General features: G+C 49.9%; 1 protein-coding gene across 1 annotated transcript; it reads right to left on the bottom strand.

The window, feature by feature from the left end:
• Positions 1-11530: 11530 nt before the first annotated feature.
• Positions 11531-23869, bottom strand: SLC4A9 (solute carrier family 4 member 9). The gene is given in 22 exon segments (XM_075541654.1): positions 11531-11584; positions 11954-12109; positions 12591-12764; positions 13013-13081; positions 14738-14810; positions 15667-15845; positions 15954-16115; positions 17223-17336; positions 17465-17653; positions 17857-17915; positions 19131-19390; positions 19548-19681; positions 19796-19970; positions 20146-20234; positions 20710-20728; positions 21075-21238; positions 21676-21763; positions 22038-22195; positions 22338-22393; positions 22804-22917; positions 23175-23335; positions 23664-23869. Coding segments are annotated over 22 exon segments (2853 nt in total).
• Between the last annotated feature and the right edge of the window lie 547 nt (positions 23870-24416).

Below are 24416 nucleotides of genomic sequence, written 5' to 3'. Positions count from 1 at the left end.
TCCTGTCCTAGGGGCGGGGAGAGAGGGTTAATGAGGCTTTCTACTCCTGTAAATTTAGTCTTAGTAACCCACAAGAGCAGTTCTACTCTATTCTATAGGGTCACTATAAGTTGTTATCAATTCAATGGCCGTGAGTTTGAGATGTTCAAAGGAAAATATCCAGAATATCCTTGACAAAGCAGTAAAAAGTATTAAATATTGTCCCTTGAGTAGATATATTTTGTGAATAGTCCTGCCAATTATAAAAGTGTATTGGTTTTATCAAGGAAAATCACTTTGGCAACTATTCCAGTTGGAAATGGAGCCAACATTGTTTTACCTAAAGGTACGAATGACCAACAGTTGTTGATTCCAACTTGGGCAGGAATATTCTGGAGTCTATCACTTGAAAGTAAATGGCAGATAGTAATTGTTTCCAATGTTAAAATTAAAACTTCTGAGCAAAAATGAGAATTTTGGAAAATGGTAGTCATTACCATGAGTTGACAGTTTCCCGAGACTTTTCTGAGCAATGGGTGATGATATTAACAAATGTGGTTTTTTAAAAATATCGTATAATGAATATGTCAATATTTGAGAAATCTGAATAATGTAATGAACTATAATATTTTCCAAGTGAAAACACATGATGTTACAAGGGCACATGTGAGTTCAGACTCATTCAAAGTACAAGATAGGTTGGTGAATTTTAACATAGTACACTGTGAAAAAAATAATGTTGTGGTTTAAACTCCTCAGAAAATACTTGTTGAGTTTTGGTAAGAAGAGTTACAATTATCTGAAAAAGTTATTAAGATATTGTGATATATTACGAGTATGTGGACTGCTGGGGAAACTTGTCGGGTGCCCCCTTGTTGGCCCCCCTCCCACCATGACCGGTTCTCCTGCATTGGGTACCTGCCAGTTTGGTTTCTATCTCCCACAACCCCGTTGTGCCCAAGGACATCTGGTCTATAGTGATTGTCTTCTCTTCCCTGTAAAAAAATTTTTAAAAAAAAGATATTGTGATAGTTGGGTTTATTGTGCCAACTAGTCCAATAGGAACATGTGGGTGGAGTTTAATCAGGTCACAGCTTGATTGGAGGATGATCAAAATAAATAAAAACAGCTGGCATTCAATTTCCCTCTTGCTCCCTAGTGATTGGACCAGTGTGCTCTGCCTTAACTTGTGTGCTGCACTACCTGTGGACCAAGCCAACCCATGGATCCTATCTCTGGAGCTTGAGACTCCTTTGAGACCTGCTTTGCCATGCTGCTGGTACATGCACTGCTTGAACTTGAGGCTGGTGGATCCTGTCACCATGCTTGAGTTTGAGATCCCATCAGGGTCTGCTTAGCTAAGCTCCAGAGTTACTGACTGTTGTTGATCCACTCTGCTGTCTGGTGCCTTTGGGCAGACCCTGCCTGCCTTGTCTCAGGGAAGACTCTGCCGCCTGCTTCCTTGACCTCAGACTTGGTAGCCCACGTGAGTTGAAGGACTTCCAGTATATTAACTGTTCTATGAAAGTGAGTTGAGAGGGAGGGGGGAGCAGGGAGGTAGGGGAAAAAAAAAAGAGGACCTGATGCAACGGGCTTAAGTGGACAGCAAATGCTTTGAGAATGATTGGGGCAGGAAATGTATGGATGTGCTTTATACAATTGATGTATGTATATGTATGGATGGTGATAAGAGTTGTATGAGTCCCTAATAAAATGTAAAAAAAGAAAAGAGGAGAAAAAAAAGAAAATGATTAGGGAAAAGAATGTACAGATGTGCTTTATATAATCGATGTGTGTATATGTATGTATGTACTGTGATAAGAGTTGTATGAGCCCCTAATAAATTGTTTAAATAAATAATAGAATAGTTTCCTTAAAATAAAAAAAATAAAACAAAAAGTGAGTTGAATTGAGCTCGCTGGACTAATTAGCTGTTATATTCCTTCTCGCTGTATAAACGTATCCTCTTTTATATATATAATCATAAGTGTCCTGATTTTGTTTCTCTACAGAACCCTACCTAACACAGATATTCTTCCTTTTTCTAAGTACATATCTGTGTGACTCCATATTTTATTAATGTTCCTCAGCCAAAACAATATATTACAATAAACTGAATACAGAAGCAGATAGTACAACCCAACACTCTTTCATTAAGCCAGACATCAAAGATGATTTTCATCTCCCTAATTAATTGGTTTTGAAAAATAAGAGTTCTTTTTCCTAAAAATGTGTTAATGTTCACGTTCACATTTCTTAGATGAATTAATATTTTTAAACTTTCTTAGTTTAATTTCTAATAAAGTAAATATTGACAGATATAATCCACAAAAACAAAAGCTTTTTGGACCTTTAATAATTTTTAACCCTGAGTGGTTCAAATGGTTTAAGCCCAACTAAAAGTTAGAGATTTGAACCCACCCCATTATGCCACAAAAACTGAGAAGTATAGCCAGAATGCTCCCTAGGGGCAAGGATGGTGAGACCTCACCTATGTACTTTGGAAATGTTGTCAGGAGAGACAGGCTTCTAGAGAAGGGCATCATGCTTGGTAGAAAGGCCAACGCAAAGAGGAATGCCTGTGACAAGATGGATTGACACAGTGGCTGCAACAATGGGCTGAAGCATAAGAACAATTGTAAGGATGGCGAAGGTCAGGGCAGTGTTTCCTTCTGTTGCACATAGAGTTGTGATGAGTCATTCAGGGTCAGTGAATTATTTAAGGTGGCTCTTCCAGCCAAAGGCTCTAACTTCTACAAAAGGATCTTTACCTGAATAGGTCGGGAAAGAAGGTGGACTAAGATACTGGTAAGATTCACCTGTGAGTCATTGCAAGCAGGAGTCCCTGGAGTATTATCCTGCTGGGTATAAAAATGAACCTTCTGAGAAGCAAGAGAAGGGAGTGGAGTGTCTGCACCTGAGTTCCTTGAACAGTGAACCTTCTGGATCCAGATGACAGCTATACCATCAGAGGAGCAGCAGCAGAACCAGGAGGCAGACATAGAACAGAATAATGGATTTCCACTCTGCAAATACAGCTGAGTGCTTTTGTGCAGGAGGCTGGCTTTCAGAGTGCGGTGCCTCTGGACACTTACCTGGGGAAGTTGGACTTGCTAATGGAAGTGGAGCTCAGTGCCTTTGGGCTGGGGTGTACTGGAGTGGTGTACCTCTGGGCACTTTATTCAGGGAGCTAGGGTTTGCTGACCTCTGAAGCTTGAGTTGAATGCTTTCGGGTTAGGCTTATAGCAGAGTGGTATGTCCCTTTAGGCATGTATTAGCAGACCTGAAACTTTATAACATGTCCTAATGAACAAGGACCCTGAACATTTCTTCACTGACATGGCAACTGTTGACACCCTTAATAAGCCCTCTAAATCATGAATTTTATCTATTTCTGTGTAGCCATTGCAATGGATAGAACCTAGAGGTAAAGTATAGAACATTAAGACCTTACAAGCTGGAAACTGACTTGATGGAACCCAACAATAACAACAACAATGATTGTGCCAAAGTATAAAGGTCTGGAGAACTGTTTCCATAAAGATGGAAACCTGTGGAGCCAAGAAAATCCTATGGAACCAGCCCTACTCTGTAACACATGGGTCACCATATATTGAAATCATAATTGAATAGCCATAAATTGAAATCAGTGTCAATGGGTTTAGCTTAGAAGGAATTCTGGGGACAAAAATGTTAGAACTGTAATATATAGGAACCCTGGTGGCGTAGTGAGTTATGAGTTGGGCTGCTAACTGCAAGAACAGCAGTTTGAAACCATCAGCTGATCCATGGGAGAAAGATGAAGCTGTCTACTCCCATAAAGAATTAAGTCTTGGAAACCCTTCCAGAGGGATGTTCTACCCTGTCCTATAGGGTTGCTGTGAGTTGGAATCAACTCGATGGCAGTGATCTGAGTTTTTATAGTAAAATATAACAGACTAAGTGGAAGGAGAAGAATAGAGATGACCTGTGGAGAACCTGCTGGATTTTCTGTCTTTTTTCCACTCCATCAATCATCATCTTCTAGCTCAGCAGCCACAGCTTCGAAGCAAGAGCTCTGAATTGCGTTCTGCGTGTTCCTGGTGTGGGTCTGTGGAAGGGAATGGCCCTCCTTCCCATCCTCCCTCTCCAAGTCTTCAGGCAAAACTTGGAGGTGGAAGGATAATGTGAACAGAGAAAGACTGGGAAAGAGCAGGTGGGAGTGAGTGGTCTTCCTAGCAATCAGAGAATGAATCCAGAAACCCTGAAATTATATGGTCAGATCAGCTGTCAATGGTCACACATGGTATAAACCAAAAAGAAAAAGAAAGTCAAACTCACAGCTTTTGGGTAATCCTGACTCCCAGCGCCCCTCCAGGACGGAGGGGAACTGCCCCTCAGAGACTAGATCTTGACAGGAGCAGAGAGCCTCGTCCTTCTCCCTTAGAGCTGCTAATGGGTTTCGACTGATGATCTTGTGGTCAGCAACCCAACACCTAACCCCCTATGCCACTGGGCCCCTCGTAGCTGGTCTCCTTGGCCAATATTAGAAACGGGGGGAGCCAGAGATGTTCCTAAATCAACAATACTGTTCGTTTCCTCCTCTGACCTATTTCTTAAAATGGCCGAAATCCTCTAATGGGCTTTACAATATGAACGATGTTTCTCAAACACAGCCCAGCACAGCATGGTTAATTAGAACAGGCCAACACAGAAAAGAAAGTTTAAGGGGGAGAAGGAAAGAAATGTAGTTCAGCATGGTAACAACTACTAGTTCCCACACCCCTCCCTCCATTTCCCTTCCCCATCTCCCTTTCCCTCCTCCTGTCTGGCTCCTTCCCCTGACCTGAGCCTCTAGCCTTATTATCATTAGGGGTGTAGGCACTAACACAAGAGACTTGGGCATAGACATTTTCACCATGAGTCCCTTTTGTGCCAATCACTGGCTTTCGGTCTTGAGCAGGGAGCTTTTTCAGCCTTCCAGCCCTGTAGAAGCTATGTCCAAGCTGGGACTCAAGCGCCCTGAAGTAAATGTATTGTCATCGAAAAGAGCAGAGGATCGAGAGAGGAAACACAGTTCTAGCTTGCATCACTGTGCCTTTTCCCCTTTGGACATGGATGTTCTCATGAGAGGTGAACAAACACAGGTGTCAGAACAACCTGAAGAAACCTCCTAAGGCTGTGGCTCTTCCCTTGGGCTCACTTAGCAGGCGGGTCCTGCGGTTGGCATTGGAGAACTAACTCCCCAGCTCTTGCCCAGCACTGGTAATTCCTTTGGTCTTGGAGGCCCCCGAGGTTTTCAGCCTCCCTGTTGTGACCCCGCTGATTAGAAACCAGGCCCAGCCCTTATCCTTCTTTCCCTTTTTAAAGTCAGCTGGATTGAAATGTAATTTATACAGCATACAATTCACCCCAAGTGAACGGCTTTTATTATCGCCACAGAATCATGCAACTATCATAACAGTCAACTTTAAAACACCCTCTTCACCCCCAAAAGAAACAGGGTCCCCCTCACCCATTGTCTTTCAATTCCCCCAAGCCCCCCTCAACCCATAGGCAACCACAAGGGTAGACTTTGATAGACTAGTGTCGCTGTAGATTTGCTCTCTCGGACATGTCGTATAAAATGGAGTACAATATGTAGTCCTTTGTTGTTTGTTTTTAGTATGTAGTCCTTTGTGACCGGTTCATCTATGTTGTAACATGCATCAGTAATTAATTTCTTTTTATGGCTAAACAATATTCCATTCTATGGATATGCCTCATTCTATGTATCCCTTCATCAGCTGACGGGTATTTGGGCTGTTACAAGTTGTTGGCTTTTATAAATAATGGTGCTATAAACATTAATGTACAAGTTCTTGAGTGGACATAAGTTTTCCTTTCTCTGGGGTAGAACTCAAGACCAGTTTCCAAAGCAACTTCATCATTTGACATTCCCACCAGCAATGTGTGAGGGCCCCAGGTTTCCCCCATCAACACCTGGTGACAATTTCCCCCCACCCCTTGTCAACACATATTCTCTGATTTCATACTAAAGCCATCTTAATGAGCAGGAAGTGTTTGATTTCATTTCCCTGGTTGCTAACGTTCTTGAGCATCTTTTCATGTGTTTGTTGACTACTTTTCTCTTTTTGTATTTTTTAAGGGAGGGATGCCTATTCAGATCTCGTTCCCATTTCAAAAATGTTGTCATTGTGTTTAAATTAGCGAGTCCTAAGGATTCTTTGTATATTTTGATGCAAATCATTTATCAGATACAGGATTTGCAAATATTTTCTTCTCCCAATGGATTGTCTCTTCACTCTCGAATGCATCCTTTGAAGTATGAAAATTGTACATGTTCATGACGTTCAGTTTACCTCCCCACCCCCCTTCGTGGCTGTGCTTTTCTTAGAACTAAGAACTACTGCCCAATTCGTGGTCCCAGAGATGTACGCCTTTGCTTTCTTCTAAGAGTCTCACAGTTCCAGCTCTAACATCTGCTTCTTTCATTCATTTTCATATTCACAGAGGGTGTGAGGTAGGGCGTCTGAGTTCATGCTTTTGTGTGTGGATACTCAGTTGTCCCAGCTCCGCTTATTAAAAAGATCATTCCTTCCCTCACTGAATTGTCTTGGCAATCTTGTAAAAAATCAATTGACCATCAATGTGAGGATTTGTTCCTGAACTGTCGGCTCTAATCCATAAATGTACATTTTTAGCTTTATGTTAATAGCACCCTGTTGTTGGTTACAGGTAAGTTTTGAAATGACAAAGTGTGAGTCCTACAACTTTATTCTGTGTTTTCAAGATTGCGATGGTTCTTCTGAGTTGTCCCCTACCATTCTCACCCCCGGGACAAGGCCTCACTGACACCGCGTCTACCAAGGTATCTGATGGGAGCCTACAAACCTCATTCCCACTTTTCCCAACTCCTTTCCTCACTCCTCTGCTTTAGCTACACAGATCTTCTTCTGGTTTCGCAAACATCCCAAATTCTTTCCTACCTGAAGAACTTGCTTTGGACTAATATCGCCTTTGCCAAGAATTCTCCCTTTCCACCTACTCCCCACCCCCCTTATTTCCAAGGCTGACTGCTACTTTCATCATTCAGGTCTCTGTTCAAATGTAATCTGGGAGAGGCTCTCACTAACTCCAGTCTAAAGTGGCCAACCACCAAACCTTCCCCATCACATTAACCTGGATGCCTGATACAGTCTCCTGCATATGCTGTGAGATCCAGAGTTCTGCCACCAAATTCCTTTATTTAGAACACGTGCTGGCAGATCCTAGGTATCTAATGCATAGCTGTTGAATCAGTCAGTCAGTCAGTCTCTGAACATCCCTTTTAGAGGATTCAGAACCAGGGAGTCAGCTAAGAGGCAGTCAACTGATCCTTAAACAAGGAGTATTTTCCTTGTACTTGTTTTGTCCCAGTCAGCAATTCATCATTTATTTTATTCAAAGCTTTCCCCAAGACCTTCCTTTTAATGTCTACTGTGTTTACAGTAGATACAGACGCACGTCTGCCTCCCTCAGACTCTCCTCTGTTGCGCTCAGGAAAATAAAGGATTGACGATAGCCCCGACTACAGCATACATGGAGAAGCACAAATTCAGGCCAGCAGAGAAGTAGCCATTGCAGACCAGCTGCAGAGTGTTGGCAGCAGACAAGGGAACAGAAGGACACGGGACTAACAGAGTAATAATCCCGAACTTCAGGCAGAAGGAGATTCTTGGACAGAGAGCCCTGGAATTCACAGTATGATTCCAATGCCCACCAAAATCCCAGAGCCATTGTCCCATTGGTACAGACTAGAGAGGATAAGGCCTTAGGTTATTGCTGTGGACGGAGTGGAAGAAAATTGCTCTCAATCATTGGAGAACAAGCCTTCTCTTCAAGAATACATGGGACATTTATAAAAATTAACCACATGCCAGGCTATAAAACTAACCTCCAGGATGTCACATTTTCTAACCAAAATTCAATTAAGCTAGACATAAGTTATATGTGGACAATTAGGGAAAATAAGAAACAATTTTTAAAATTTTTTAAATGAACTTCTTCTCAACACATGTGGGTCAAAGAAGAAATCATCATGGAATTGGAAACAAACTTGTAAGTAAATAAAAATGAGAATGCTATGGATCAAAACTTGTGGGATGTAGCTGACATGGCACCTAGAAGGCAACTGACAGCTTGCATGAGGAAACAACCAAGGTGCAGAATCACGAGCTAAGAAGTTAGAAAAACAACAGAAGAAACCAAATGAAAAGAGGAGGACGAAAATAATAAAGCAAAGAGCAGTAATTAGATAGAAAACATTACGTAGAGATGGCAAAATTTAGTTACAGGCTAACCTCTGACAAGAGTAGCCCCAAACAAGCAAGAGGATGCATAGACATTAGACGAGAGAAAGAACCATAGCCAAATGTGCACGACAGAGTACATTGATCAGCATAGCCACACCTGACACCAGTAAACTTAGCTCACATGGAGAGGTCCCTAGGAAAAGACAGCTCCTCATAGCTGACTGGAGGAGGAACAGCGAACTGGAAACTCCAATAACCGCTGAGGACCTTGAATTGGTGATTTAAACCAGCTTCAACTTTCCACAAAGCTGGCGCCCGGTCCAGATGGCCTCCCTGGTGACTTCTTCTTGTCCATACAAGGATGGGACACTGAGTCATGATAGAGTCACACAAGGGAGTGCTATCCAACAGAGCAAGCGAAGCCCCTCTGCACGTATCCACGGGATTGATTCTCACACCCATGCTGAGTGCAGGAAGCAGTCACTGAAGAATCCATGCCCTATGATTCCATTTACATATCAGCCAAAAGTAATAAATGCAGAAAGATACATAAGTTGACATTGGAACATAAAGACTGATTAATTACCATAACATTTATGATAGTGGGTAGGATAAAATTTAGGAATGATATAATGGCAGGGGAGAGGTATCATCCGGTAGTTTCTGAAGTACTGGAAGTATTTTCTTTCTTAAGTGTTGGATATATAGGAGTTATTTCTATTGTTAATTGGTTCCACTCCTAGATGTGTACCCTGGAGAAACTCTTGCACTTGCAGAAGGCATTTTTCGTATTCTTAAAAAAACATATTTATCCATTTAAAAGGCATTTTAGTATGCTTGAAAATTCTTAAAATGGTAAAATTTCTGTTATGGATGTTTTACCACAATAATATTTACCCAAAGTAAGACAAAGGCAACAACGAAAACAAGACGAAGGAGAACTATGTGAACACAATGGTAAGTTCAAGTGGACATGTTGAGCAGCATTCTAGGCAGATGACAAAGAGATGAGGATGACGTGTGTACTGACATGTGAAAATATCCAGGGTAGGTATATTATGTGACAAGCATGTTAGAACTATACAGCTTGATGCAATTTTAATAAAAATATTAATATGTCCATTGAAATAATTCAGAACAGTATTATACACAAAAATACAAATACTAGCTACCACTGGGGTGATTTCTATTTCAAAATTTTGGACTTCAGTAGTGTTTCAATGTTTTGAGGCAGTCGCACTGACTTGTGATCAGAAACACAAAAACAGCAATAAAGATTAGTGTTGCATGTGTAAAAACTGTTCCAAGCAAGAGTAATTATTCTGGAAAGAGTGACCTTTTTCTCCCTTATGCAAGCAACAAAAGCGTTTCTTGAGAACTTGAGTCTGTATAAGGGAATTTATAAATGAGAAGGATTTCTGATCCTTTAAGGGGTTAGACAGTGAATAGGACCCAGTCAGTCCCTCACCAACCTCTCCTACCCACACAGCAAATCTGCTGTTCCTGCCATTTTCCACTTCCTCAGGCGTGTGACCAAGGTGACCCCTGTCCTGCCCCATTGTTCTAGGTCCCCAGTGGACTGAATATCCAACAGTTACATTGAAGGCCAACACTCTTCTGACGTCCTACGTAGGTATCTGGCACCTGTGAACTGAAAGAGACATGATGAGGCCAGAGCAGGTGCACAGCAGGGCCGAGAACAGAGCAGAAAGGGGTGAGAGGAGATACGTGGAGCCCAGAAGATCCTCTCTGGGACAGTGGATAGAATCACCCTTTCTCCTCCTGTCCACAAGACATTCCATTCCAAGTGGTGGGGGCTATTGTGTCTGCCCTGGAGGAGCTTGGAGAAGAGGATGCTTCATGGTCCCAGAGAATTCAGCTCACAAGGACAAACCGGTGTAGACCTTTGTCCCTGCTATGCTCTCTGCCAGAAGGAACCTTGGTGGTGCAGTGGTTAAGCTCTCAGCTGCAAGGTCAGTAGTTCAAACCTAGTAGGCACTCCATGGGGAAACGATGTAGCAGGCTACTTCCATAAAAATTACAGCCTGGAAATTCCAGGGAGCAGTTCTTCTCTGTCCTACAGAGGATCAACTCAGCCGAAAAGCCAAAAACACCATGCCGCCGTCCAGTCCATGGCAACTTACAGCAACCCTACGGGCCAGGGCATAACTGCCCCTGTGAGTTTCCGAGACGTAACTCCGGGGGAGTAGACACCCCCACCTTTCTCCCATCAACTCAACAGCAATGGATTTTATTTTTGTGTTTTTGTCTGTTTGTGTGATGTGTATCCCCTCCATCTTCCTGGCAAGCTTCTGTTTATTCTTCAGATTTCAAATTATGGGCTAGTTCCTCCTTGAAGGCTTTCCAAACTCCCCCCACACCACCAACATTGGCCTCTAAGACTAGATTAGATGCCTCACTGCTCCTATAGCCCCTGCGTCCAGCACTATCCCACTCTACCAGGAGTCATCTCAGGAGTCATCTGGTTCTCTAGCATTCAAGCTTCCTGAGGGCAGGGACCATGATTGGCTTACTCACCATTGCTATCTCTGGTACCTAACTAAATACTCACATGACTAAACAAAACCCCAATCCCTTGCCATTCTGTAGATTCCAGCCCAAGGCAACCCTTTGGGTTACAGAAGAGACCTATGCTCCACGGGGTTTCCTGGGCTGTAACCTTTATGAAAGTCGATCGGCAGACCTCTCTTACGCAGTGCCACTGGGTGGATTCAAATCACCAGCCTTTCAGTGAGCAGCGGGCGCAAACCACTGTGCAACCCAGGGGCTACGCACACGATAGGTGCCCATTACACTGGACACATAGATGACAAAAAATGAATGAGTGGCAGAGAGGGTAAATGACAGAAGCTCTCTCCACTTGTCTGGCGTGTGGTTCTTCGCAGCCTATGTGAGGAGCCCCTGGGGGCATGGAAGGGAGCACCTCCTCCCTCTCTACAGGCTCTACACTTCCTCCTGCTCCTCCTTTTATTCCCTTTCTTTTGGCTTTGCATCTTACCTCTCCAAGCACCATATGGTAGGAACTCCTGCTCCCTCTACTGGCCAGACTTAAAATGGCAAGGTGCCAAGGTTTCCCTCTGCCCTCCAGAGAGACCTTCCTAGCCCTAGTCCAGAGTTCACGGGCATGTGCAGAGAAACAAGACTGGTCTTTGTACAGTGCTGGACATCTCCAGGACTGGTGTCAGGAACACTTCCGTCACCCCTCACCTCATGCTCAGCAGTGTGGAGTCTCCACTCCCCGGAGTCTTCTACTCCACCTAGTTCACCGAGATGTTGATTTCTGGGGCCTTTGGCTGATACATCAGGTCTGACTGTGGAAGAACCATCCCAGGTAGGATGAGAGAGAAAAACAGAAAGGAAGGGACCCAGAGTCACAGACCTTCCCAACCTGGAGAGAGTAGATCAGGGCTGAGAAAGAGGGTCCACTAGGGAATGTCCCTAGTCCTTTCCCACTCCCACAGGCTCACCATAAACCTGGGCCCCAGCCCTATGGAGCACAATTTCCCTCCCCTCCCCCATCTGCCTATGCCAATAAGGGACGAAGGTGACTATGTGGATCAGAGCTTCAAACAATAGAAATAGATTTGGGCTACAGGGCAGCTCCTGGAAGAACACCGCCACCCCCTCCCGCCTCTCCACTTCCCCTGCCAACCCCTGAAAGAGCCCAGCCTGGTGCTTACATCCTCGCTGTCACTCCCACTGAAGGAGTGTTCTGGATCCAGCCCCTTCTCAGGGCTGCTCCGCTCCTCCTCTGGCATCAGCTCATCCAACCAAAGGAGCTCCTGCGGTGAGAAGACCCACTCCAGTGCCTTTCGGACCCCCACCAGGCCCAGCAGCTGCAGGAACAGAAACACAGCCCAGCGCCATCAGCAGCAGGAAGCTAATGATGGCTAAGGGCACGGGGCATGTGCCATGTGCTGGGCTTTGCTTGGCAGTCTGCTGAATGCTAACAAAATTCTGTAAGTTAGATACACTAATTCCCATCGTACCGAAAAGGAAACGGACCCGCCGAGAACAGTAACTTCTCAGAGGAAGCGTGCTGGTCCCACTTCAAAGCCAGAAACCACCCAGTTGGTCACCTCGCTCAGTAACTCAGACCTCAGTTTCCTTCTGCCCCTGCCTGGTGGTTAATCAGAACAGACCGAAGATGCTGGGATAAAGGTCAAGCTGGCCACCCACCCTCTCTGTCTGTTCCAGGACTCCCAATAGGTAGAGCCAGGGCAAGTGAAAGAGGGCCGTAGCCCCCCTTCGTAGGATCGGAGTCTCCCAGGTCACCCACAGAGGTGGGACCCACCGCCCACTCCCGCCCGAAATCACCATGAGGGGGAATACGATGGCCGCAGGAGTGGACTTGATGGTCCAGAGTAGGCCCAGGCACGCCAGCTGGATGGCTGTGAACAGGTGGACCCTGCTCAGAGGTACATGCCGCAGGAGCAGCAGATCTGGCTGGTGTTTGGCCGGCATCAACAGTAGCTGCACCCTCTTGGTGAACTAGGAACAGGAGGACGAGGTACACACAGCACTCAGGTAGCCCAGGGCATGTCACTGTTAGTGATCACCACCCCGAAGACTCCCTTGGCCCCCTCCCCACCCTGTGTGTGGCAGCCCAGTCCCTGTGCCCAGGAGAGGCAAGCAAGGAGAATAAGAAAGGAACTGACTGGCAAGCACAGGCAGGCGGTACTGGTAGGGGAGAACATATGAAGAGGACTTGGGTTGCTAGGCAATTTTAATGGGCTTACCTGGATGCTGCTAAGTGCTGCCACCCCCATGTACAGGAAGATACCATAGAGTACGGGCATCGGGATGAACTGGGAGAAAGAAGCGGAGGGCTGACCAAGGAGTTTGCCCTGCCAGCCACCCAGGTGCTCCCTCTACCTTGGCACCAAATCCATCCCTCCAGCGTCCTGGCCCGCCCAGGCCCTCCTTTGGCTTTCTCACTTTGCATGCCTGAGCTTGTGGATTCCTTCCTTCAATGAGACAAGGCCATTTCTATTATTGTCTCCAATTTACTGATGGGGCAATTGGATTTCAGAGATGAAGTCACTTGCCATTATCTGGCCTACTTCTCCAATCTTGTCCTTCACAGTTCCTTCCCCAATCTAGGCTCCGAGCTCCTGGCCTCCTGTCATGCCCTCAGTGTGCCCAGGCCGGGCCCCGCCTCTAGCAAGGCCTTTGGCGTTGCCATCTGCCTCTGTCTAAGCTCCTCCCTCCAGGCCTCTGCGTGGTCAGTCTGCTCCTTCCATCTCAGTGCTCATGCTTTCTGTCATGGCCTTTCATGACAAAAGGCCTTCCCCAACCAGTCCATCTAAGATCCACCCCAGATCCCCAGGCACTCTGGGTCACTTTTACCCACCTTGATTTTTCACAGAAATTATCACTGTCGGGGATTTCCTCGTGTCTGGTCTTATTTTTGGTAAATAAAAAAAAATTTAAAATCTGTTCCTTCATACTGGATGGCACAGATGGAGACCTGGTGTCTGGACCATGACTATATCACACTTGACTGTGACTGAAGGGTTGTTGGTTCAAATTCACCCAGTGCACCTTGGAACACAGGACTGGGGATCTACTTCCAAGAGGGCACACCCCGCAAAGCCCTGTGAAGCAGCTCTACTCTGTACCCGCGGGGCCTTCTGAGTCAGAGCGTACTAGGTGCCAACCAACAACAACGGCAACAAGATCCCTACAACAGGGAGCCGTGTGTGCGTGGCATACAGTTGAGGCTGAGTGAACATCTGCTGAGTGAGTCTCACCTAGTTATTAAGTGGCTGATCTGGTCCATCTGGCTCTTTCGACAACTCCACTCTCACCAGCCTTGGTGACCTTTCCCTCCCTGAACCTCACATATCTGGCCAGTGACTGGCGGCTGTGCTCCACATCCCCTGGCCTGCTAGCTGCCTCCACTCTGTGGATATCTCTGCTCTCTTTTCACTGAGTGGCAGTGGTGGTTGTTGATTGTGCTGGTCCTGGTGGCATGAACTTGCTGCATATTCCTCTGGGGCACACTCTTCCTCCCAGGTACCTAGCCGAGTCTCAACATCGGTATGGGACAAGTGAGAGAGTTTGCCCCAGCATTTTTCTGGGATGCCTTGTTCAGACGGAGAGCTTGTGGAGAGGCTGGGACAAGGCTATGCTTGGATCCTTGAGGATGGTGGTGGCCCTGCTCCACTTTGTGGGGAAATAAAACAAGAACAACTCTGGCTAAGAGATGGGCCTTCAGCTAGACCGGCATTCAAAAATTGGCTCTCTCCATGGGCTCTAGCAAGTTCCTTGGCCTCCTTTACCTTCAGGTTCCTCCTTGGTAAAGCTGTGCCTCCCAGAATGAGAGGGAAAAGGAAATGAAACCACACGTGGGGGGAACTGAGCATCGTGCCTGCTCTACAGCAAGGAAGTGCTCCACCAGTGTCAGTCCCTGTGATGTGACCACGCCCTGACCCTGGCCCTGACCTGTCTGACAAAAGTACCTGGAGCACAGGTGCCAGGAAGATGGAGACGCCTGTGAGAACGAACACTGTCAAGCCCGTCAGCCTCTGCTCCCTGCGGGTAGATGGGGTGGGGGGCTAGCCAGAGTCCCAGAGATCCCCTGGGCACCTAGAGACCCTGACCAGACATGCCTACAGACACTGGCAACAGGGAGGAACGAGAGGGAATCCTTTGACGTTGGCTGGAAAGGAGAGGACTTTAGCTCGGGGTGAAGAATCAGTGGGCGCAACTGAGCAGGGCACTTATATATGGTAGTCCCAGGCTTCTCCATGGGCTCCTTGTTGCTGGCTTTTATTTTGGTGGGAAATTGGCTCATAAAGACTCCTCTCTCATAGGGAAAAAAAATGAGGAGCTGATACCAAGGGTTCAAGTAGAAAGAAAATATTTTGAGAATGATGATGGCAACAAATGTACAAATGTGCTTGAAACAATGGATGGATGTGGGGATTGTCATAAGAGTTGTATGAGCCCCCAATAAAATGATTTTTTTTAAAAAGACTCCTCTCTCACAGTTTACAAAGTTGATTCCATACACGTTAGACAGTGATTTCCACTGATGACAACACTGTGTGTGTCTAGGCTTCCCCAATACGGTCCCTGAAGCACTCCACACTCCGGGGACTGTTAAGTGGTATCTCGCTCTCCACCTCAGCCCTGGCTGCTCCCCACCTTAAGGAGATGATGCCCTTTTTAATGATCCTCCCCACCCCCAAGGCCAGACCCTAGAGAAGAGGGAACATATGACTCAGCCACTCAGAGCTAGAACCCACCCCTGCCCCCCAATGCCACACTTGTGTCCAGGCAGGGATCCACCAGCTTAGAATGTAAGCTGCCAGAATGACTGCCTTGCACCCCACTAACCAGCCCACCTTGTTGCCCATCACTCACTTCAGGAGAATGCCAGCCTCACCTGATACCCAGGAAGCGGGGCGGCTCTCCGGGGGCACAGGCTCAGCTTTCCCGGCGAAGACTGTCCATGTGGGCCAGGGAGATGACCGTGGCTGAGACATACCAGGGCAGCCCCAATGCTGAGGTAAGCAGCAGCAACACAGCCACACAGAAGAGGTCCAAGTGGAAGCCAGCCCCCTTCTACAGGTCAGTGGTGGAGGAGATGAGGATGAAGCTAGCCCCGGCTGAGGGGACACCAGGACCCCACCCTGGGGCTTCTGCGCCTTGGGTTAAGCGTCAAAGCCTCACCTGCAGTTGGTACTCGGCTCGGTGGAGGATGACGGCTGTGATCTGCTGATCCATGAAGATGAGGATGGAAAGCAGCAGAGCAGGCAGGACTGCCGCCAAGCTGAGCCACCAGGGGTTGGCTCTAAAGGGTGACACCAGCCAGCCACGCCCCGAGAGGGTGGGCTAGGGAGAGAGAATTCCACGGCAGGAGAGGGTCTCTCACAGTGAGGGTGCCTCACCCACACACGTCAGCTCTGGCATCCTAACAAGCCCACCCCTCACAAGAGATGGGAATAGTGTGTGTATACGTGCTTAGTTCAAAGAATTAAGCCCTGAAATAGGGCTGAAGGAAGGGGGAAAACCTGGGGACTGGGCTGGAACCAGGGGCTCAAGATCCCTCCCTCCATGGAGAATGAGGAGGAGGGGGAAGTGGCCTGCCCACACTTCTTGACCTACAGAGACCTCCTCCCAAGGCAACCCCTCCAATCCAGGGTGGGGCAACTCAGGCTCAGACCTGCCTTGGTCTGGGGCACAGGCAGGGTTGGGTGTGCCTCCAGTATCTGCTCTGATTATAAGCGTCAGTGTTGGGGTGCAGACTCAGTTGTTGCCTCTGGTTCTGAGCTCCGAGGCTTCCCCATGCTCTCCTGTCCTAAGGGAGGCCAAGTCCGGGAGTCAGTGCCAACCCTTGTCCTGCGCACTGTGTGGGGAGGGCGTGCCAGACAGAGCTCCAGGTGATCAGAGCCCATGACAGGGTGACCAGGAAGAGAGTGGGGGAATAGTGGGACAGGTAGGCCCAGACCAAGGCTAAGAAGAACCCATAGCAACCAACGCCTGGCCTTTCCTGAGAACTTGGTTTGAGGAAGCTTCTGTGGAAAGTGCTTTACACTGTGGTCTTCTGTAAACCTCAACACAGCCTAAAGGAGGCACGGCGGTAAGTTATAATTTCCATTTTATAGAGGAAGAAATTGAAGCCCAGAAATACAGGTGAACTTGTCTAAGATCACATGACAGAGCTGGAACTCAACGCCAGGGCCAGCTGGCTAATCCTGTGCTCTTAACCTCTTACCTATACTTCGGTGTATTCTGTGCTCACTGCGTGGCAGGCACAGTACCTCATCCCGTCTTCACCACCCCCGGGGAGGCCAATACTCCTATTTTTCCTGTGCCGTGAGTGAGGAAGCTACAGCTTGTGGGAGTGGAAGGGTGATGACATCTCTTCATTTTCTTCAAGGCCCCTGCCTGCTGGCCCTGCTTCTCCCTCTGCCCCACCCCTCAACTTCCAGTTCTTACCTTGAACTCTTGGGGCACCATGAGCTTCGGTGTGGCCAGGCCCAGGAAGGCGTCAAGACCACAGCCCAGCAGGATGGCCAAAACTGAGGCGAAGTCGCTGAGTACCTTGCGTGCCTGGCCACAGGATGGACACTTGGCCAGTGTTGGGTTCACCATTCCCTTCCCTCTACACCCTTGCTCATTTGCAGAGAGGGCTCAAGGCAGGGGGCCTGGCCACCCCTACAGACAGAGGGGACACTCACCACAGCAGGAAAGAAGCGGCTGGTCTTGATATGCTTGAGGGCCGTGGCAAAGAGGAAAGTGGTAAGGAAGAGGAGGAGGGAAAAGAAGGTGATGTCTGGGACCGTATGACAGCCAGGGCCACGAGGGTGACCTCCCCGCTGGACACACTCAGGTGGGGGCAGCAGTGAGGCATTGACCAGGCCTAGGTCCTGTAGAAAGGGGTGTCAGGGTGATAAGGGTCGTGAACATCCTGCTCTCCCAGGCCTACTTCATAAGGAGGAGGAACTGCTGAGAGGCCAAGAGCCTAGGGTGAGAGGTCTCCAGCCATGGAAATGTCTGAACCTCAATGACTAGGCTAGGAAGACTCAGGAACCATTGGATTCCTTGTCTTCCACCCTTCCCAGACTCTCACCAAGCTTACGATGTCATCAGTGCCCTTTGACCTCGTCTTTTGCCATTGAGATTCATTTCCTGGAAGTAGAGAAGCATTCAAGTGTATGTCTCCTGCCCTGGGAACCTTCTCGAGTCCCCCAGGAGCCTAATCTGAGCAGACCAGATAAATCAGAGAACCAAACAGTTCTTAGCACTGACTCACCTGTCTGCTGATTCCATTGCTACCAAGTCTGTGCTCCTCAGAACATTCCCTTGCCCCCCTCACCCCCCGCCACCCGGATCCTCTGCCCAGCTATGTCCCTGGTGTCTAGCACAGGACGCAGCAGAGTAGATGCTCAGGAAATGTTTGATGAAAGGATATGCATATGGGCTGGTTAGATTCACAAACCTGGGTGTTTCTTCCAGGGTAGGAGCCCTGGTGGTGGGTAGCGGTTACGTACTGGGCTGCTAACCGCAAGGTCAGCAATTTGAAATCACAGGAGAAAGATGTGGCTTTCTACTCCCGTAAAGAATTACAGTCTCAGAAACTCACAGGGCGGGCGCAGTTCTGCCCTGTCCTATAGGATCACTGTGAGTCAAAATCAACTCGATGACAGTGAGTCTGGGGTCTCCTCCAGGGCCAGAACTGGGCCTGGTTATCCTATCACAGGGCATGGCACATGTTAGAGGGAACAAGTCTTCCCCATGTCTGTGGTCTCGAGTGTAAGACATCAAGATCCTTCCTCTCACCTCTCTGGGGAGTGAGCTGCCCACATTGTGTATTTCACTCCGTTTCTTAGGACCAAGACCGTCTCTGCCCAGCAGTGCCATAACTGGGCAGATGTTGCCATGTGTTATCAAGTTGGTTCCAATTCCTAGTGACCCTTAGCTTAGGAGCGCTGCCCTTATGCTGTCCTAAACTGCGCTCTACAGAGCTGACTACTGCGCTGTTCTCTCATGGAGAAGCTAGTGGGCTCAAACCACTGACCTTTTAGTTGGCATCTGAGTCTTAGCCAGAGTGCCACCAGGGCTTCTGACTGAGTGGGATGTCTATCTAATTTTGGTTTGATCCTTAGGAAGGCCATACATGTCTAGACATGGAGTCCATGTTCTCCTACAATGTTATTGGGAATAAAGAAGCTCCTGGGCCTCCATCTGCTACTCCATTGTCTCTGTTTTCAATGGATGCAGAAGCTGGGCAGGAGGGCACTGCTGTCGAGGGGTCCCCTGGAGCTCAAGGAAGGAACCAGGGGACCACCAGGGAGGGCACCAGGATTGCCCCTCTGCTCACCTGACCAAACCCTCATCACCCACCTCCTGGGCCCAGGAACTCGCAGAGGCAGCCGTAGGCAGGGCCGGGCCTTTGGATGGGATAGGTATGGGCCAAGTTCAGCATTTTGCCCACAGAATCATAGATGAAGATGAGGCTGATGAGGGCACAGAAACCTTCCTCGGTGAAGCGGGTGAAGTGTCGCACCAGCACACTGGCTTCCGTGGCCACCAGCACCAGGCAAAAGGTGGCCACCCAGATACCGACCCACAGACGGAATGGTAGGTAGTCCAGGCCATGATCTCTGCGGGTCATGAGATCGGCAGGGCTCAGTAGGGCTGCTCTGCTCTCTGTCAACCCAGGGTAGGTGCCCCTCTGGCCAAGTACACAGAGCCCATCCACCCCTATTGACCCAGCCACGACTAGGCCGGGGGTCTGGAAAGGTGGGGGAGTCCTCCTACCTGCTGAAGGAGTACAGCAGGCGCTCAAAGACCAGCACCGGCCCAGTGCTGTTGAGGATGGTGAGGGGCTGGCCCGCCATCAGGCAGAAGGCCGCTCCGGCCACCGCTGTGCCTAGGAAGCTCTCCAGAACCCCCTGGAAGCCAACAAAGGCTCAGCTCTGTGCAGGAGGCCCGAACTGCTGAAGACCCAACCCACTCCTCGTTCCCTTGACTCCACAGCTTTCATCCCACGGGGCAGCTCCACCCACCTGGGCACCATCGGTGGCATCTCCCAGCAGCCCTCCAAAGGTGATGGCGTTGGTCACGGTGGCCAGGTAGATGTAGAGCACAGCTGAAACGCACTGGAGGTGCAGGGCGTCCGAGAAGTCGCTGGGATACCACGAGGCCTTCCGGCGCACGTCCTGCACAAGGCCACCGAACAGCCTCCCGCCAGCCGGTAGTGGGTTGTCAGAGACTCAGGCGCCCACGTCCTACGCCCCCATCTGACTTTTCCTGTTCCCGGGTGTGCGCCTCCCACCATGAGCGCACACCTCTGATCCCCGGGGACTCCGCTCCCCACCCGGAGTCCCACCCGGGCGCGCACCCTCGCTCGCCTCACCTGCCGGTCCGCTGTAACTCTGGGGTGGGCGCCTGCGGCCCACGGCCATGCCTGTCCTCAGCTGGAGCTCCGCATGGGACGGAGGGGTCCTTAGCGCCCCACAGCTGTGAGAGGGATCTGAGCAGAATGGAGAACCCAGGGAGGTGGAGGCTCTCACACCAATCTGCAACTGGGAGCCTGAGTTCATGACGTGCCCCCCCCCCCCGCCCCCCTTGGCCGCTCCTGTCTCTGCTGGCGAGGGCTGTCGCTGTGACCGCGGGAGACTAGGCTTCCCATCAAGGAGGTCGACGCGGGTCATACGTGTCCTTCTTACCGATGGGCGCAGATGGCCCCATTTTTCTCCCCGAGCGGCCAGTGGGTTGGAACCGCCCACCCTACGGTTAGCGCCCAATGCTTGACCTACTAGGTCAGCAGGACTGCGCTCCTGGGAAGCATCTGGCCTTTGTGAATCAGAAGTGAGTTTCAGTTTGGTTTGGTTTGGTTTACAGACGGGAAGCGCGGCCTCCCCAGGGATGTACTCCTTTGGAGGTCTCTGCAGCAAGGGGCCGGACTCTGGTCCCTAACCTTCATTTCCCGACCGTCCCTGCCCCATCTCCACAGTGGAACCAGACCCAGGACCTGGACCTCAGCAGGGGAGCTGAGTGGGATTCTGACCCCCCGAGTGCCTTTTTCCTCTTCTTTAAAAATAAAAAATGTAACAGCTTTGTTGGCATGTAACCCACATACCTTACAATTCAGTTGTTTATATTAAAAAGAGCGGTGCAGTCATTGTCGCAATCAATTCTAGAACACTTTCTTTTTTGTTCTCATCGTTATTAGCTCCCTGTCCTCCCCACCACCTCCCTCACCATCGCCCCGAAGAAATCTATAGTTTTACTCAGCCTGGATTTTATATAAAGAAAAACATATACAAACACCCCCACCCCCACGCTGGATACCGTTTTTGCTGAGAGGGCAGGCATTTGGGGGGTGGGATCCGGGCTGTCGGGTCCCACCGACCTGGGGGGAGCACCGTCACCTCTTCGAGGAAGGCGTCCAAGGCTGCCAGGAGGTCATGGTGGCTGCTGGCCCGCCGTGCTGACAGCTGGAAATGCTGGGGAGGAGGGGCCCAGGGCTGGACGCTCAATGTCCTTTCTCCGTTTCCGAATGGGACCCGTGCAGGCCCCGTAGGCAGACAAGCACACACTCTGGCTTGCGCTGACTCTGGCTCATTCACACTCTACTGAGCTTCTGCGGTGCCCACAGCAGCTAGGGCTGCCATGGCAACCAAGGAAACTTCAGCTCTCGGCTCACACAAAATCACAGCCAACATCTTGCTGTACGCAGTCCCTCAGACAGATGGCGCCTCGCTCTCTCTCCTTCTCTTGCTCTCTCCTCTCTCTCTCTCTCTCTCTCTCTCTCTCTCTCTCTCTCTCTCTCTCTCTCTCTCTCTCTCTCTCTCTCTCTCTCTCTCTCTCTCTCTCTCTCTCTTTCACTCACACTCACACACACACACACACACACACACACACACGGCCTGCCCCAGCTCACCGGGTCACTGAGGAGGACTGCAGCCGCCCGGCCCATCTCATGGTAGCCCCTTCCCAGCATTGGGGGGCCGAGTAGGAGGCAGAAAAACCTGAGGAGGGAACAGGGCTCCAGAGAGGACCAGATACGACTTCCCCACAAGGTCATTCTGAGCGCCAGGCTCAGGTTGGTGCTCCCTGCCCTGCTCTTCAGCCCAGGTCGTCCCCCCGCCCCCCCCCCCCCCCCCCCCCCGCCACTCCACAGACCCCTGAGGACCACCCCTAGGACTACCCTCAGACAACCAGATCCAGAAGCTCTCAGCCCCTCCCCTATAAAGTCCTTTCTTCTGGCTACTAGGACCCCTACCCTCCACTCCACAGCCTCACCTGCTGGGGAGGGGCACCTCTGTAAGGTGCCCCAGCACCACTGGGTCCCGCAGGCGCACAAAGGCCCCCAGTGGCTGCCCCAGAAAACCCAGCTCTCCAGCCAGCACAGCCCCTGCCTCGGCCTCCGGAGGCAGCTTCTGTCTCAGGGGGTTCTGACGCTGGGTGGGGGACACAAAAGATGAGAGATTATTTGGGGAGAGCGACCTTGGCAGGACCTTGGTGGGTGAGGGATCAAGTGGAGGATGAGCCTCTGTTGACCCCTGACCCCTCTTCCTGGCTGTGCCCAAGGGTGAGACAAACCTGCTCCTTCAGGGGGGCTTCTTCACTGTGAGAAGCCTCCTTTGGGTGGGGAGACCCTGTAAGACAGAATTAGGTAGCGATGAATGCAGGCCCAGGCTTCGGGGGTGGTCCCGCTGGGGCTTCTAGTCCAAGTCTGCCTTGGAGAAGCTGTGTGGCCTTGGACACAGCCTTCCTCTGCCCGGTTGGACCTCAGTTTTCTTCTCAATGAAATGGACATGAGAGTAGGACTCCCGTCCAGGTGGTTTTGAAGGCTAATTGTGATTAGGAGTGGAAAGTGCCTGGCACAGTGCCTAGCCACGTGTGTCCCTTGCCTGAGCCACGACTGCCGGAATTCCAGCCCCTCCATCCTTCTCCCACCACCATTATTCCTGGCTTTCCCTTGCCCACGAGTCCTGGGCTGAGGGCTGAGCAAAGTGGGGCCACTGGAGCTGTAGGCCCCCACTCATGCCCACAAGGGGTCTCTCACCTCGCCAGCGCTGGATGCCTGTGGTCTGAATATGGTGCTTGGGTCTCTGCAGCAGCAAAGCCTGCAGCTGCCCTCTCAGCTCTGGACTCAGTGACTCCACTCTGGTCACCTGCTCTGGGGCACAGAAGTGCAGCTCAGCTTTCTTCCCCCACAACCCCCTCTTCCCCTCTGCCCCAATCCCCTTTCCCTCTGGGAGTCCCGGGGAATGCAGGGAGCAGTGAACTTGTTCCTCCACTCATCTTTGTCATCTCAACCCTGTGACAGAGATGGACAATCCAAAGGGTGGAATAGGGTGGGCTCTGGAAGATTCCAAGACTATGCAGGATCGACATGCCTACCCAGGTTCTTCCTGAAAAAGGCTTCCTTCATACCTACAAGCTCCAGGAGGCTCTGGGCTGGACAGTCCAGCAGTATAAGGCCCTCAGCCAGCAAGCTGCGGAGTTTCTGAAGGCTGGGCAGTGCCAGGGTGGGCACATGGGGGGTGCTCCACCGGCCTGCACCCACCTCTAGTTTCTCCTCAAACAGCACCCACCTGTGGGGAGAGGGGGTGGGCTGAATCCATTGCGTCATCACTCCCAGGCCCAGGAAAGGGGTCACAGGGGAACCAGAGAGGTAGGGCTATGAGGGAGTTTTGGGCCCAGTGGGTAGTCAGCCCTCTGGGTCTTGGGAAACTCAAAACTAGACTAGGTGTCCTGAGAGATGAGGCTTTGAAACAAGAAACATGGAGACACAGTGTGTGTGTGTGTGTGTGTGTGTGTGTGTGTGTGTAGGGAGCCCACAAGAGGAGCTGAGGATGATGAAGGAGGCCCTGCTGGGCAAAGAGAAGAACCCCATCCGTAAAACGCCTGCGTCCCACTCACCTGCCTGTCTCTCTCCACTCCAGAGCCTGGGGCCAGCCCAGCAGTTCATTCAGCTGAATGAAGAGCAGAGGGTCCTTGGGGACCCCTAGCTCCCTGCTACCAGTATCTTGGGGTCCCTCTGAGCCAGTGCCATTATCTAGCTGCTCTGCAAGGGCATTTTCAGAAGCAGTGGGGGCTTCAAACTCCTCCTGGCCTGGCAGCTTCATCTTGTGAGGCTTACACAGAATCTTGGGACCAGGGCAATCCTGGGTTCTGAAACCAGGAGCACTCTGGTTGGCCAAATTTATACTCCATCTCTCACCACAGAACGGCACCAACAAGGTAAAACCTGCTGATTCCAGAGCAAACCAGGTCCTCTCCTCCTCCTTCCTGCTACGCCCTTCCACCCTCCACCCCAACCCCCCAACTCCTAGGGTGTTTGTAAGGCCAGTCTGGCCTTTCCCAGGCTCTCCTAAAATGCCTAACCTGGGGCCAAGGTGTGTGTGTGTGCATTTCCTGTGGGCCCAGGTATGACCCCACGGTGTTGTGTGTAAACAGGTGTAAGTGGCTGACCTGGGTCTGTGGGCTGACACCCCCAGATTATGCTGCCCCCTGCCTTATATCATATACAAACAACAAGTATTCAGGACTGTTTAGGGTGTCATCAACATAACCTGGGGGTCACAGACACACCCATCTGGACAAACAGGGACTCAAAAAATAACTAGCTCCATGAATGCCAGGCACGGGAAGGGAGACAGCAGAGTGAGCCCC

Source organism: Tenrec ecaudatus, chromosome 2 (genome assembly GCF_050624435.1).
Source record: "Tenrec ecaudatus isolate mTenEca1 chromosome 2, mTenEca1.hap1, whole genome shotgun sequence".
In the NCBI taxonomy this organism is placed as follows: domain Eukaryota; kingdom Metazoa; phylum Chordata; class Mammalia; order Afrosoricida; family Tenrecidae; genus Tenrec; species Tenrec ecaudatus.
This window is presented reverse-complemented; position numbering and strand designations above follow the sequence as displayed.